This window comes from Harpia harpyja, chromosome 14 (genome assembly GCF_026419915.1).
Source record: "Harpia harpyja isolate bHarHar1 chromosome 14, bHarHar1 primary haplotype, whole genome shotgun sequence".
Lineage (NCBI taxonomy): Eukaryota > Metazoa > Chordata > Aves > Accipitriformes > Accipitridae > Harpia > Harpia harpyja.
In genome coordinates this window covers 26,827,575-26,843,509 of record NC_068953.1, presented here as the reverse complement: position 1 = coordinate 26,843,509, position 15,935 = coordinate 26,827,575, and the positions used below count along the sequence as shown (strand labels likewise).

Below are 15,935 nucleotides of genomic sequence, written 5' to 3'. Positions count from 1 at the left end.
TGGTTTTGTACGTGGCCCACGCATGCCTGCTGAGAGCTTTGCGTCGATCAAAATGAATGTATCTCAGCTCAGAACAGTCAGCTCCCTGCCATCTTCTCTGGGTTTCTTTCATCTAATAAAAGTCTTTATCCACCCAAGCAATAAGTTGAATGTAAGTCGGCTTTATTACTGCAGTGACGTGGAATGGCTGGTTGCTGGGTGACCTTGCTTCTGGTTTTATGGTCTAGGCCCGCTCTGGCAGCAGAGAGGTGTGGCCACGCGTTGCACTCCGTTGTCAGCCTGCTCCTGAGATGATCAGAGGTTCGGTCTCAGCTCTTCTGTAGTGCGCAGGAAGCCGTAAGCGTTTGCCATTTGTTATGTGAAAACCTGGATCCAGCAAGGAAGGTCTGAGGGAGATAAATGCCTGACAAGAGGAGCTATGAAGGCTTAAAAGAAAGGCCAAGCTCTGTGAAATCCAGCGAGGAACCGGGATCTGCAACCTTGGATTAGACCAGTGACCGTAAAACTGACGTGTGGCTTACTGCAGGGCTTTCGCAAACTGGGATACTGGAGCCTGCGTGGTTTGGTTTGGTTTTGCCCGGAGGGTGATTTAATGTTTTTCATTGGCAACCAAAGTTCTGCAACTAATCAGACATGGAAGAAAATGAAGGAGCAGATATTTTGGAAACCAGCCCTCTCTCTAATGGTCCTTGGTGCAAGGTGAGGACTTCCCCCCCCCCCCCCCCCCATTACAGAAAATATTATCTCTTTCTGCTGTTTAGAAGTGACTTCAGTAAACCACTGCCCTTGGACCAGACTGAACACAACCTCTGTATCAGCCTTTGTAAACAACTTCAGGAATTCCTTAGAGCGAGGCTGTGCTAAACATTAGAAAAAGAAATGAAATGGTAACGTGTGTGGTTAAGCAACTGTCATCCACCTCACTGGAAGTTTCAAATATCTGACTAACTACAGGTTTCTGTGCTGTGGAAACTACCAAAATAGTTTTCCTAGGTGCTTAGAAAATCCAGAAACTTCTTACAATTTTAGCAAAGCCACTGCTTTAAGATTTGCAGGTCAAACGTGTTTAGTAAAACCACAGCAAGCATAGGGTAAGATAAGCATTAACTTGGGCAAACAAATTGACAATTTAACTGCATGGAACTCAATGTCCAGCAGCAAACTCCTCATATTCTCCCAGAGCTCGCTCGAGAGCATTTTAACCTTCCTGATGGGTCAGCGGTGCTTCTTGTCAAATGCCGAACAGTGACGTTCGGAGATTGTTTTCTGTTTGCTTGTGTTTGTAATTTGATCTCGTGTAACAACATTGTCCTCAGCTCACATATAACCACAGGGGTAACTCTGACATCCTGTCTGAAAAAAACCCTTGTTGTTTCCTGTGTTTGAAATTTGAAAGATTTCCAATTTGGACAGGTTAGCATGTTTATGTTAATCTCATCCTGTTACATGAAATTAAATTATTAGTATTTTGGGAGCTGGGTATTCTACCTCCATTTTGGTTTCCCCCAAAATACTGGGGGTTTTTGCTTCACAAATTTTGGAGGGGACTGGTGGAAGTTTTGCTAGTGCCTGTGCCGAGGCCAGGATTTCAGTCCAGACATTTGTGCTTTGGAGAAAGCGTCTCCAGGAGATCATGTCAGGAATGTGCCAGTTTAGATTTTAGCTCAGAATGGCCTTTTCTTGATAGGAGTTACTGGAAATTAAGACAGAGAACTTAGGAAACTGGCAATCTGCAAAATATCTGAGTGTTTACTACTCATTAAAAAATATTCTTAGTGAATACAGAAATGTGTGGATCTAATGAAAATATGTTTGGTTTCAAGAGCTGATCAAGTGAAAGAAACACAATCACCTTGTCCTGTTGGAACATCTGCTCAGCATTGATCACTTGGTGCATCTCCCACGGTACTGCCCAGACAGTCATTCTCATTAGTGCTTAGGGTCCTTCACTGGAGTATCTCCAACAAAAATATGCATCGCTGTTGCATTTGCTGTTTGCTATTTTTATTTTCTTGTTTACAAAGTTGGATGTCCACTTAAAAGGCAAAAGCAAGCAACACTCCAAAAAAGAAAAAAAAAAGGTTGAAACAATGAGAGCAGTTTGTAAATAATGAGGCTGAAAATTATTCACCCCAAATATTTGGCAAGTGGGCAACAATAACAAAATATGTTCACAGAACTCTAGACCAGTTTGCAATCAAAACGTCTGTGTTTTCATAGTATAGATTATTCATCTCAGATCCTGATTTCTGTGGAGGCAGAGAGTTAGAAACTGATTTCTGGAGTGTGCAGTTGTACCTCTTGCTCAGTCAAATTTTTCTACATCTGCAAGTGTACCTTGTTTCAAGGATATTGGCACTTTTTTTAGACACTGAGATTTGAGTTCATGGGAACCTGGGCAGGATGCATGGTTGTGGCAGGAGAGAATATATTGAATAATAATATGCACTCTCTCATGGCCTAAAAGTTCACAGAATAGGTGAAGTTTTATGTACTACTGTTTCATGGCTCATAGAATATTATTTTCCTTCTGTAAACCTGGGATTTTCTAGTTTTCCCTTCAAAAACTGGAAAAAACTCCCCCCCCCCCCCCGAAAAACCTAGAGGATTTTTTCAACCATGTATTAGTTATATTGATTGCAGTCTTACAAATTTTACTTCAATGTGATAGCACATTTTTCTCAGTAAGTATTGAGAAATAGTATTGAGAATAGCTCATTAACCAGCCGTTCAGCAACTGCCTTTGCATTTTTTCAAGTGCAAATTTGTGTTTGCAAACAACTTTGTCTGCATCTTATTGTGGGTACAAATGTTACTCATTAGAGCTGCTTTGTCAGCATCCCAAAATGTGGCAATTGAAGATCCAGCTACAAATATTTGTGTTTGTGTTCCCTATCTTAGTGTTTAGTTTAAGAGGGTCAATCTTGTTTCAAGATGCAAGAGAAAGTATGTTGATGTTCTTTTATTTATGTTTATTATAAAATCATAAAATATTGTCATTTTCTGTAATTAGGCTGGGGAGCGCCTGTGCTGTGACTCAGCACGGAGACGTGCAGGCGGGCTGGCTCGCACCAGTGCCAGCAGGGCCTTGCTTTCATAGAATTTTAAATGCACTTGCAGGTTTTTAAATAAAAAGAAGCTGGTTAGTTATTAACTTGCAGAAATATCTGATTTTAGAGAACAGAAGATTACAAAACAAACTGGATTTCCACCAGCTCCTGAAGGGCAAACAGTACACTGCATCTGGGGGGAGAGAGAGTTTGCTCCTTGCGTTTCCCTGCAGTGTGTTTGTGTTGAAGCTTTTTCACTCTCATAGTACTTGATGTAAATGTTAATTAGCACTCCGGGGAAAATGTGTTAACAAATGTACCTTTGACACAGGTCCACAGCTATGCTTTGCTCTGTAGCTGCAGGCTGGAAAGATTAGCTGGCAAAGTAGCTTGTGCTGCTTTTGAGGAAACTCTTCAAACGCGAGTTACAGCGGAGGTTGCTGAACGCTTCGACTTTGCTGCTCTGTTGCAGCTCAGGCTGCGCTTGCTGCTCTACGGAAGAGGTTGCAGGTAAAATGTGAGCACTCGTAAGAAATAAGCGCAGACTCCTAGAAAAGGGATACTTCTAGCTGTTAGCAGGCTGCAAATAAGTCTGCCTGGGCTATGGCTTTCATGTGATGAGGAAAAAACAATGGCGGCTTAGCACAAACTTTGTGGCAGAAATGATTCCTCCTCCTCCCCTAGTGCTGATCTTGATTAGCAATAAACATGGGTGGTAAAGTCATTACTGTAAGCTGTTAGAGTAGAAAGGTAACAGTAATGCATTCATAAACACATTTACCTCATCACTGCACTTCTTTCCCTTTCCATAGACAGCAGGTCAGAGATTCAGAAGTGGAAATCACTTGGAGGGTGGGATTTTTCAGCAGTGTTCAAGCCTGCCTTAACTCGGGTTAACTTATAGATATTGTGGTGGTGTCTGGCCAGGTTAATTCCTGAACCTGCCGTGACTTCTGTGAAAACATATGCAGAGCCGTTTTTCAAGATTTGGCTTGTTCAGCTGTTCACTGCTGTGCAGTATGAAATCTTGATTTCTCCCTGATGAGGGATAGCTCGTATTTAAGACACAGTGAGAAGAGTCCAAGGTTACGAACAGCTCTCTGGAAATGAGGTCAGTAATTTCAGCCCAGCCCTCGAGAGCCTGGTCTGGGGTTTGTACCAGCAATGGCAAACCCTGCTGCGGGAGAGTCCCTGCGTCTGTGGGGGCGAAAGGCAGCACTGCTGTTGGGAGTCCTCCCCTTCCCTGGAGCAGGATGGCGTGTGAAGGATGCTGGTGTTACGACACGGCTCTTAATCAGCCGGTCTGACCCTGTACCCCTCTCGTGTCGCCCTCAGTGGGTATTTGCAAGAAGCCTACCTTATACTTTTTTCCTTCATGTAAAATTATTTCTTGCTGGGTTTTATGGTCCCGTGGGGAGTTTCAAGCCCGTGAGCTGACTGTTGCTGGTGAGGGGCCATCAGCCTCTGTTTCGGAGCTGACTTTGAGGTTTTCAGAGACTTCAGTGAGGAGGAGGGTGGGCAGAAGGTGGACTAGCACGTGTCTGAGTGGTGGGTGGCCCACAGGGCACAGCGTGGGCCCCCCAGGCAAGCCTGACTTCTAAGTCAGCCGTGGAGAGGCACCACTGCTTTCTGCTCACCGTATCTCCAGGTTACAGGTGTGAACCAGGCTGTGCAGAGTGTACTCGGGCTGCCTGTCTCAACAGTACCTTCAGCTTGGCTGTGCCCGTTGGCTGTGGTCTGGGACAGTCCTGGGATGGTTTTCTGGCAGAGGGAGTTCACGTGAGCACTCTTATTTTGAAGTGCAGGTGAAAGAAACGCCAATCTTCTCCACAGTGGGAGATCTCCTCGCTTTGAATTGCTGCTAGATAAATGTGGCCTTGACTCGGTAAAATATGTCCAAAACTACTGGATGGAAGCCCTCTGGCACAGTAATGCACGAGGACACTGCTGCTCAGGAGGAGAGTTTTATTGTGTTTCATACTGCTCCCTTCCTTGCCTCTGCAGGGAGCCCCATCTGAGCAAACAGCCCCCCAGCCGCGGTCGCACAGAGCTGCCCAAACTGACCGTGCGGTGAGGCACCGAGCGGGGATGGGGAACCTGCAAAGGCACCCACCACCCCACGGCACGCAGGCGTCCGAGCCTGCCCGGGAGCGTGCTGCTGTTCCATTGACTCCGTCAGCCCCTCTGTCTGCATGGCTGGATTTTGGCCTCGTCCTATCAGCCTATGAAGTGGTGACAGAGGTCAGACCTGAGCTACTACGCTGGTTGGTGTCGTGGATGTGTTAAATCACTTTATGAAGAGTGATGGGCTGGGTTAGAGTCTGGCCCCGCTCCTGCTGAAAAATTCAGTGCGGGGGATGCTGGGTACTGGGTTGACTGCCTGCAAGCACTGGTACCCGGCATGCTACCTCCAACACGAGTTTTTTCTAAGGCACCAGGGCCCGAGATCCCTGCTCAGGCCCATTTCTGCCTAAAGCCAAGTGTTTTCACCCAGGGAAGGTGTGCGGCAGGGCTGTGCGGGGGAGCAGCGAAGCCTCAGCAGAGAGACACCTCCCTGCCTTGCAGGCTGTGGCACGAGGGGTCTCTGCCTCTCCTCAGCCTGCCTCTGGCCCTGGGAGGAGATGGCATGTGGCACCTCCAAGGTCAGGCTGTGGGGGGAGGTCATTACCTAGAAGACTGCTTGCTTCTGTGTCCCATGGCGGTGATAAAAGAAAGAAGTAATTTTTATTAAACCGACTCTTCTTTAAACAGCCCCCCCTCCCCGATCGCAATTAGTCTTCTCAGCTGTTATATATCTGCTGTTGGTTTCTATATTCATAAATTCTTGTCTGCCAAATTTCGGCAAAAATAGATATACACCAGTCAGCAATTGTCCAAGATCACGTAAAATTGAAACTTTAAGGACTACAGTTCCATCCACAGTGTCTATCTCACTGGCTTTGATTTTGGTAAGTAATCTGACTCCTCAGCACCCAGCCCAGGGTTAAAATTCAGCTCAAGTCAAGCACAAAACTCTCCCAGGTTTTGATAACTTGTTTGCTAACTCAGCAATAATCCGGTTCTCATATTCGAATGAACTGATCACCCAACAGGAACTGGACTTCTGCTTTGTTGAACGATGAACGTTGCTTTAGTTGCTTAAAAGGAAAACATACAAGAAATGCAGAATTCTTGTTGACCCAACAACTGAAAGAAACATCACAACATTCCCTAAATCAGCAGATGGCAATTTTCAAAACAAAATCTGAGCAGCAGCCAGAAGCTTATAAGGCAGGACATGATACTATGGCCAAACCAAGACCTTGAATCTTTGCTGCCTAAACTGTGGGGATGAGCTAGGAGCTCTGTCTGGTGACATTAGCTTGTGTCTCAGAAGGGCTGCTTGTGCATGAACCTACCTGCTTTGCAGTCAGGAAATTTAATTATTGCTTCCACGGTAGCCCTCACAGACTACCCTCTGCATGAAATATGCATTCATACGTGATATGTCCCATAATTTTTTTCTGTTTCCGCATATGGAGTTAAGGTTAATGTTCCATACGCTGTGGACAAATAGTAGTTGCCATGGGTACCATAGCCTTGAATTTCCCGTCTCCTGAGTGATTAAATTCCCCACCTTAATTTTACTTTATTTGTTTATTTCTGTAACTCATTATTTCCTTGGTTTGCTCTCCTTGAGAGGGCAAAGCAGGACATATCACAGGCTACTTGTATCTTCGCAGGCTTCTGCATTCTGCACACTAGTTTCAGGGAAAATTGATGGTGTTTTTACACAAGGTGTTTCAAGCAGCAGGAAGTACGCCAGAGTGACAACCAGCACCCCAGAGGCTACGTGAGCCCTGAGCTCTGCAGTGGATACCCCGACTTCTTAAAGCCTCTGCTACTGGAGACCCCGCAGCCTTGCTGGGCAGCCTGCTCTGATGCTTTTATAGCTTTAGCATTAGAGTGTTTCTTCCTACCATGCTGTCTCCGTGCTGTGTGAGCCCACCTCCTCTTGTCCTGTCTGCAGGAGATATGGAGAACAACTTTATCTGTTCTCCTCTGCAGGAGCCTAACGCTGATGACAGCCAGAACGAGCGGTCAGCCTGCCTGCTGGGATTCACATGGAGAATCTCAGGAGGCATCTGATGGGATTTGAGAGTTTTCATCTCAGGTCCTACAATAAGAAAAGGGCTACATTTGTCTGATGGGATTTGGGGGCCTTTGCAACACTGCTAGCTGCTCTCCCAGTGCCTTACAAACTGTCCAGGTGTTTAGATTTATTCCATAATCCTAGCCCTCCAGAGAATGGCATAAAATAATATTGAAATGGAAACCACAAGCTATAAAAACATAGCCCTAGTTGGTAAGTAAAATGAATAAGTAGCTGTTAAATGCAAAATGAAAAGGCATGAAAGGACAGTGGGAGCTTTTGCTGTTTAATCTGAAGTGTTCTATAAATAAAGCTAGGTTGCTACATATTGACAAAATTGGTCACCCCTAATTTAAGGCATGTCATAGGCAGTGGAAAAAGTGTCCCATAGACCTGACTAATGTGGATAGAAATAGAGAGCAATTTGGAAAAGTAATGATATAATGCCAGCCTTGTGACTGCAGACCCCGCAAGCTGGACGTCAGTACCGTCAGCTGAATAGCGCTTTCCTCCAACAACCATTTATGGTGATTGAGGTTGATTAACTGACACTGTTTACTTTGAAGTCATGATAATTAAAACTAGAGTGTCATATGCATTGTAATTAACATGCTCCTCTGCATCTAATTCATTCTGACAGTATAGATTGATGATGGTAAATGACCAACAAGGATTTATCATGAGATGATTCTTCGTTCTACAGGCTGCCTCACACAATTACAGGAAGCGATTGTTAAGTTTAGGCTATTGTCCTGGTGTAATCGTGCCTGTTCATTCTTAGCTTTGTTTTGCAGTAAAACCCATCCGAGGGCTTCATAAAGACTCAGTTACGGTCCCTAAGAGGCTGAGCCACACTCGTAAATGGGGGAGATAGTGGCACGGGCTGGTGATACTGCTCTGATTTTTCAGTATCCCAGTGCTTGTAGCCCCTGCTGATATCAGTAGGAGCTGGGACTGATCAGTATTTCTGCAAATCAGATGCTTTTGCAAATGTAATTCTGTTGGGAGGTTAGGCAACGGGGTTGGTGGTGCAGTGAGGTGCCTACCTGGGGCTGGGCAGCCGTGTTTGGTACCAGTGCTCTTCCCTCGTGGCAGTGCTGGGGTCTTCTCCTTTGGTGCCTTGGGGAGGAAGGATCTTTTTCTCTGAAGCATGCTACAGGGCCACGGTAATTCGGCAGTCCTGTCTGCCACGAACTGGTGTGCATCTAAGCAATAGCTTCAAGAGTGGTCAGTATTTTGAATGACCAAAACACACTATATAAAGGAGACGCCCCTTCAAAATGAAGGTACCGAGTTCCCTGCAAGCTTAGAGCCTCAGGGGGTTTCACAAGCCCAGCTTGCAAAATCTTGACTTTCAAGCCAAGCCGGTCATGGCTGGGGGGACAACACCATGTCACGCTAAGCAGAAAGTCATGAAAAATTACATAAATTAAGTGAAATTTTCCAAAGCATATAAGGCACTCCATCTCTGGTTACTTCTTGCAAAAAGTAGTTTCATCATTGCCTTTTCTTATAATAGCTTCCTTGTGTACACAAGGACTTAACCTGGCTTATTTAAACCACATCATGTATTGCTGCAAGAATACCTGATTAACAAGATGATCAAAGTGTGCTGTTCCACGTGTCAATCAATAGGAATTAATATGCAGGAGCCTAGTCTAAAAACGGGAGATTATAATGGAGATTTGGTTTTCTTTATCCTGAAGCGTTGCTGTGTGAGCGAACAAGCGCTGATATGATGAGGTGAGCTTTACTGCCTCCCCTCCCTAAGGCTGGCATTTTTCTCACTCCTTGCCTGTTCCCCCATTTGTACCAATGCCGACCTCCCTCCTAGGAGTGGTGAAGCTCCTTTGTGTTTGCAGCAGAGGTCTGAGATTATTTTTGTAAAAGAAGTGGAACAGTGGTATTGCGCAAATGCATGGCAGTGGTATTTTACCAGCAGCAGGTATCTGACTGTGATGAGGGTTTGACATTTTCCCCTGATGCACGCACAAGCCCTGTGCAGAGAATCACACTGCATACCAATTCCCATAGCTTCTAGCAGGTACTGATCGCAGGCTTAACCGTTTATTCCTTAAAATAAATAGGGCACACGGAGGATTTGAGTTGACCACTTAGTCAAGTGAAAGCAGTTTTCCAGATAACTCTTCTCAGGGCACACAGCCAGACCCTGGCTTGCTTTTCTTTGTAGACTAGATGGGCCAGAAGGAAACTAGTGATCATAGCCTCAGAGTTGAATGGGCTAATTCCTACATGACTACAATAAGGACCCTTGGCAGAATGCACAGCAAAACAGCTTCTCTCTAGTGGCACAGTAACATTCTGCAGTGCCAGGAACAGCTTGGTTTGAGTACAGAAGGCGACTTTGTGGGCTCTGTTGCCCCCTCTGCACACTTGCTTTTCCTTTTCGTTCCTGACAGTAGCAAAGAGAAGGTGAGGAGAGTGGGATGATGGAGTTAAGAGGAAAACAAAACCTGCAACAACCAACCAAAAACAAAAAAGAATTTGGGATTTTGAAATTTACTTTTTTTTAATTGACAGGATGGGCATTTTCTTAATAAGAGTAATAGAAGCCTTAATAATAATAATTTTTCTTCAGAAGAAGTTTGCTGGATGGAAACATTCTGACCAGCTCTATCAGAGACTGAAATACTAAGAGGAGCCAGAGGTTTAGCTGGTAACTCCAAGACCCTTAGTATTAAAACAGGTAAATGGTCCCTGGGGCCCTGCCTACCTTGGCAAGAGCTGTTTTTATAGTGGAGCAGGTCTACTGTGCATTGCGGGGTCACCCCGCCGGGGTCCCAGGCACAATTAGGGGGGCTGTGTGCTAGTGAACGTGCCTGGGACATAGATAGGCACGTGGCATGGAGAGGATGCCTGGCCGCCACGAAGCCTGCAGGCGCTCAGACCCCGCTTCCCTCTGCCCTCGGGATGTTCCTGGGGTGCCCCTCCAACCTCCTGTCAGTCCCACCAACATCTGCAGCACCTTCTGCCGTGCTGGCCACGAGCGTGCGGTTGGCTGAAGCTGTCATCCACCCCAAATGGACTCGAGTCGGTCTCTGGTGTAGGTGATCTGCCAGTGTCATGTACTCCCACGCCAGCCCAAGCACAAGCTTAACTGGAAGTGTTTTTAGTGTTTATAGGAAAATATTGCTCTGCTTTGCCCGTACAGCCCTGGGGACGCCAGCTTGATCCTGGTAGCTGCTGGTTGTGCAACGGTGCTCCCTGTGCTGCTTCTCTCCGCTCTCTAACCACATAGTTTCTCTTCCACCAGTAACCACACAGGATGGGTAAATAGACCAGAGGAAACAAGAAAGGTGGGGAAAGAATGAAAAAGTAGAAACACTTTTTTATATTTTTCTTTCTTCCTCCTTCTTCCCCCTTGGAACAAAATCTATTGGGAAATGGGTGTATCTGAACTGTCCCTCCTTCCCCAACCTCAGAGAGACAGTGACGAGGTGGTTTTGGAGGGGAGGAGCGTGTGGATGAAAGAGGAGGTCTCTGGGGCACCATGGTCATGGAAACGCACAGAGTTGGCGTTAGTGTTTGTTATTGTTGGCTGCAGAGACGCCTGCTCTGCACCTTCAGCCCTGAAGAAACTGGGGTACATCTGAAAGGGTTTATCATCTTTGCAGTTTTTCCCCTGTGAATAAGAAAATAGGGCTTGGGAGCAGAGCTGGATGAATGGTGAGTTTTTTGGTTTGCTCTCTGACCCGTCCCCCTCAAATCTGAAAAATAAACATAGATGTAATGAAACTAAAAGCAGAGGTTCCTCTGGAAAAAATTGAGGGGGTTTAGGAGGAAAATAATGAAATTTTGCAAAATGTTTTTATTCAGTTCCAAACAGAATGCCTGGCATTGCTTTATAAGCTGTTTATTTTTGTCCCCTTTCATTTTGGAAAAGAAAAAATCAAACCCAAACCATTTCATTTAGAAAATACCAAAGCAAAACATTTCACAGAATCATAGAATAGTTGAGGTTGGAAGGGACCTCTGGAGGTCATCTAGTCCAACCCCTCTGCTCAAAGCATATTTGAATATTCTATACATTTATGTTTTGAGTTTTTGTCTGTGTTCACAATCATTTCCCAAATTTGGCTTGAATTTCCAAATCGATCTGGTCCCCCACAAATTTTATTTTGGGGGTCAACTTAATACTTACTGATTTTCTATTTTCTTAGGCTTCTATTTGGGATATTTATGTCCTCTCTGCCAGGCTGGCAATGTACACTGTCTTTGGACTCCATATACACAGTGTTTCCCAGATGTCATGGATTTCACATAGGTCCTCTTTTCTTCTTCCGTATAGCTTTATATAGCCACAAGTGTCTGACTTTATATTTGCTTATTACAGCACACTTCTTACTTGTGACTTAAAAAGATGTGGACATTCATGGAAGCAAAACATCAGTACTGGTTATGAAAAGTAGTAATATACTGTCTGGTTGGCTTCCTACCTATGCCCATACATCTCAAAATGCTGATCCATGTCTGCCAATGATTTACTAAAAGGACAAAGTAGTATCTGTCATTTATCCACTAACTTTTTTTGCCAGGTTTAAAAAAAGAAGAGAGAAAGGGAAAAAAAAAAAAAAAAAAAAGAGGGACTGATGGCACATAAAGAGCAGCTGATGCCCCAGAAACGTGAATGACTAAGATGCCTCAGACCTGGATATGCCCAAAAGTTTACACAAAGCCTAAAAAAAAGGTTGTATTGGGAAGGTCATTTATTGGTGCCCACAACAGTGTCACCCGTGTGCCCTGTGGGGTTTCATACCTGAGTTCCTACTAGTTGGGGGTGGCTGTGCTGTCTGAGCTGCCATTTTGGCAGAGATTTTTAATGGCAATTGGTGTGATTTGGACACTGGCTGGAGCAATAAAATCGGTTTTGTCACTTTTGTAGTCCAGGTGCTGTGGGCAGGACTGAGGGACTGTCTTCCATGTCTATATGCTAAGTACACTAATGGAAAGCTCAGGTAAAGGAAACCCCCATGCTTGCTTCCAGTACAGCATGAAACTTGTCCACTCTTTGTGAAATGGAAAGACAATAATGGCTCTGTCAGAAAATGCAACTCAGCCCTTCTATTTTTTTATTTTCTTCTATCAAGGATTTTAGTTTCCTTTTCTGCCTTTTCTTATTGTAAATCATAAAACCAGGCTAAAACTCAGGGGTTCCTTTGAAAACTATTCCTTCATGCTTTCAGCTAGAGCAATTTTCCAACATTGATATGAGCTCACAAAATGTTAGTCTGACTCTACATAAGATTTTCCAGAGTTGGCTGAAGGTTTTGGCTTAGTTCTAGAATAAACTGTTTCGGAAATCTTTCTGGAGTAGATTCTGGATAACCTGGCACCATTTAAAGGATTAAAAAGTCACGCATAATTTGCCCTTTCAAAATACTCAAGGCTTTTAAATTTCTCACCCCAGAAAATATCTTTCTTTTCATCAAACATCAGCTGTTTCCAATTGCTTTATTCTATTTTGGTCACCTATTCTCTTTTTTCCTTCCCATGCATGACTAAATATCTCCTTTAAATCAGCTTGAAGCAATTCGTTTTTCCATTCATCCATTCAGTTGTGCTGGTTTCTTTCGTTGTTGGAATGCTACATGAATGTCATACATTGAAGGAGCAATATCATCTGTGCAGTCCTGAGTGCGGGAGCACTTGGCGCCAGTTCTGCAGTTTAATACGTGAAAAACACAAAGACAGCTGCCAGTTTCTGCATGTTTTAACTGGTTTATTTTCTGCAGCTCTGAGCAGAAATGCTGGGGCCATGGCAGCCCCACACAACAGCATGATGCCCAGGTCTGTGGTCTCATGGTGAGCATGGCAGCTCCTGAACCGGTGGGACTAATTCTGTCTCAGCTCAGCACTAAGCTCAAGCAAACTGGTCCTTTTGAGAGTCAGGCACACCAAGCCTAGGAGCCAGGCCACACTGCTCCAGCTGTGCTGCTTGTGAGTTATTCCTGAGCCATCTCTGTGCAGCGCTCGGCTGCCGGTTTGGATGTGCTGGCTTGCTCAAATTGATGGCACAGGCTCTGCGCTGTGCATTCTTGCCTGGTGTGGATGGGGCATAAGAAATCGGTTACATTACTTTACGTGTAGGTGAACTGGATCCCTTGTTAAAAGTGCAGTGAGGCGCAGGTGCCAGCCCTTCTTATAAGATGTGTCTGTGCAAGTCCTGCATCGAGCTTCAGTGACCAAAGAAGTGTTGCTGCTTCTCAGTCGTGCCAGCTCTGTAGCACCTAAATGCCATCTTGCATTTGCCTTGATTTGTATAGCTGATGAGCATGCATGCTGGTCTTCAGTAACCTTGGTTTGTTGCCCTCAAATTAGAATGAAATTTCTCCAACCTTTGATCTGTTGTATAATATACAAACACCCACCAGATTTCTGATCAATGTGTATACGACACATGCATTTTCCTTCCAGCTGACAAACACAGAAGCTGAAATTATCCAGAAAAAAAAAATATCAAGGCCAAGCATAGGAAAGGGTTTGGGGGGTTTCTTCTTTTTGTGAAGAAAAGAATATGCTGGACACAGATTTGACAAAGTGAATGATCCAGGTTTTCGTGGCAATTGCCTCCCAGCTCTAGCTGTTGTAGTCACGGCTGATCTAAGCTACGCTGCACGCTGCAAAGTAAGGAGTTGGGTTCAGGCCTGCCAGAAAGCCCCGAGCACTAAACCTTTCTGTCCAGAGTGGGATACGTAAAGCTACATTTCCCCAGGATTCCTGCCAAATGACTAATCTTGGACACTTTCAGGCATTCCAGCATGTCTGGTTAGTGGTTACTCTAGCCATCCTATCGTGGTTTTGGGAACCAAATGTTTTGCACGCTAAAGCAAGGTGCATATTATACAAAGGGTGCCTATAATGGATTTAGGTAGAGTTAGTAGCCAGCACACAGTGGCTTTACATCAAAGATAACCATATGAAGAGGGAGCACTGTGTATATACTCAAAGTCTGAGACGCAGGGGAATCAGACCCCTTTCTACATAGTTTACTTAGGAGTCATGGGCAGAGGAGGGTAGGAGAGAGGGATTTTTAAACACTGAGTGAATTAATTAGTTCATTAACTTCTGTTTTCATTTCCATGCAAGTGACAACTACCTGTTATGCTCAGAGGTGAGCTAATGAGACAGTGCTCTGCAGTAAGCCACTGTTCAGACAAGCATCACACTATTTACAGCAAAAAAGAGCTCGTGTTTTCTATGAAGAGATCCCAAGCTCGTAGACTATTCTGTTCCATAACCTTGCTTGTTCCAATTTACTAATGAACTCCCTAAAACTGGACTAACTGTGGTGATTCCTTCATTGCATCGTTCACAGAGCTGTCTCAGGGCAAACTCCAATGGGCATTCAAGCATCATCTCATAGGATTTTCCTTTTTGTTTAAGGTACAACATATATTTCAAAAACCAATAATATGTCCAGACACTGATCATCTACTGTACGTAGCTTGAATCTTTTCCTGTAGCCAGCACATCTGCCAGAGACTGCTCCTGGTTCACGCGAATGCTTTTGGGGTTTCACTGCACTTTTACTTCAATGATAAATTATTCTGGTTTCCAAAGGTTAATCGTAAGAAGAGATGTCCTGTCCAGATAGTATGGTTTCCTTTTAATTGTCTTTTTGGATCTAGCTTTGTTCTTTTACTATGGGATAATGGGCCAAAGGCGGCACCGTGCAGGCTGTGTTGATGAGAGTTGAATCGCAGTACAAAATTTTCCTTCTGATCCTTCTTTTTCTTCTAAACTCTTCTGCCTCCTTTCTCCCCTTATATGGAAGCCCTTTGCCTTGTATCTCCTGTTTGGCATCGGTACTTGATAGGCTGGATCAGGTCACAGTACTCGCTTGTCTGACAGACAGCATGGATATCCAAGAGGATGAGCTGACCTCCACCGCAGCCAGTTACATGAGGAGGGAGGCATGCACCAGTGAAATCGGGTTCCCAGCCCCAGGTAATACACAGCGTTGTCCTGTCTTCGTAGGTAACACTAAATCTTTTTAGAAACGTGTTAAATTTTGTGGTTACATGAATCTATTGTCTTTGTAGAGAATTACAGTCAGTAACCTGTTGTACTAGTGCAAGGAGCTATTGTCATGTTCTAACATGTTCCCCTAAAATACCAGGTGTGTACACAGAGGAGGCTTAAAAGCTCTTTGTCAGGGTCCATCCACCCTGGCTAGCTAAGCCCGATCTTAAACTCATACAACTGGAAAATCAATACTCTGGAAACACACTTTAAAAGAGGACTAAACAGCTGCTTTGAGTGGGAAGAATTAAGGGAGGTTGATGGCTGTGGGTGCCACCCACCAGTTCCCTGACTGGCTGGCCGGGATGTGGAAGGGTTGGGGATTGTCCCCTTGAACGCCGCGTCCAGGGCAGTGCAGCAAGCCATCCCAGGACGTTGGAAAGCCGTGCTCGGCCCTCCCGGCTCCACTCTGCACCAGGAAGGGGAGGGAGTGCTCCAGCTGCATCCGTCCTGTCTGTCTGGCCACAGGAGGCCCTTGAAGTACAGAACAAAATAAATTCCCTCAACCCTAGCAATTTTCTCCAAAGCAGATCAGCAGGCGGCAGGCCTATGTTCTGTGGCTTGCAGTGGGCATTCACGAGTGTCCCAAGATGCCTGCGTTTTGATGACTATATCCCAAAGACATGCCTCTGGTGTTTTTCTGTGCCCACAAACAACATTTGAAAGACATCACATAGGGACCAAAATCATCTCCAATGGCTTCAGTGGAG

At 44.9% G+C, this 15,935-nt stretch overlaps 1 protein-coding gene across 1 annotated transcript in view; it reads left to right on the top strand.

The window, feature by feature from the left end:
• Positions 1-333: 333 nt before the first annotated feature.
• Positions 334-15,935, top strand: part of PDE8A (phosphodiesterase 8A) — a 160,337-nt gene continuing 144,735 nt past the window's right edge. Inside the window, exon 1 of the mRNA XM_052807819.1 lies at positions 334-699. Coding sequence (XP_052663779.1) covers positions 634-699 — 66 coding nt within the window. The 5' untranslated portion in view covers positions 334-633. The remainder of the gene's footprint in view (positions 700-15,935) is intronic.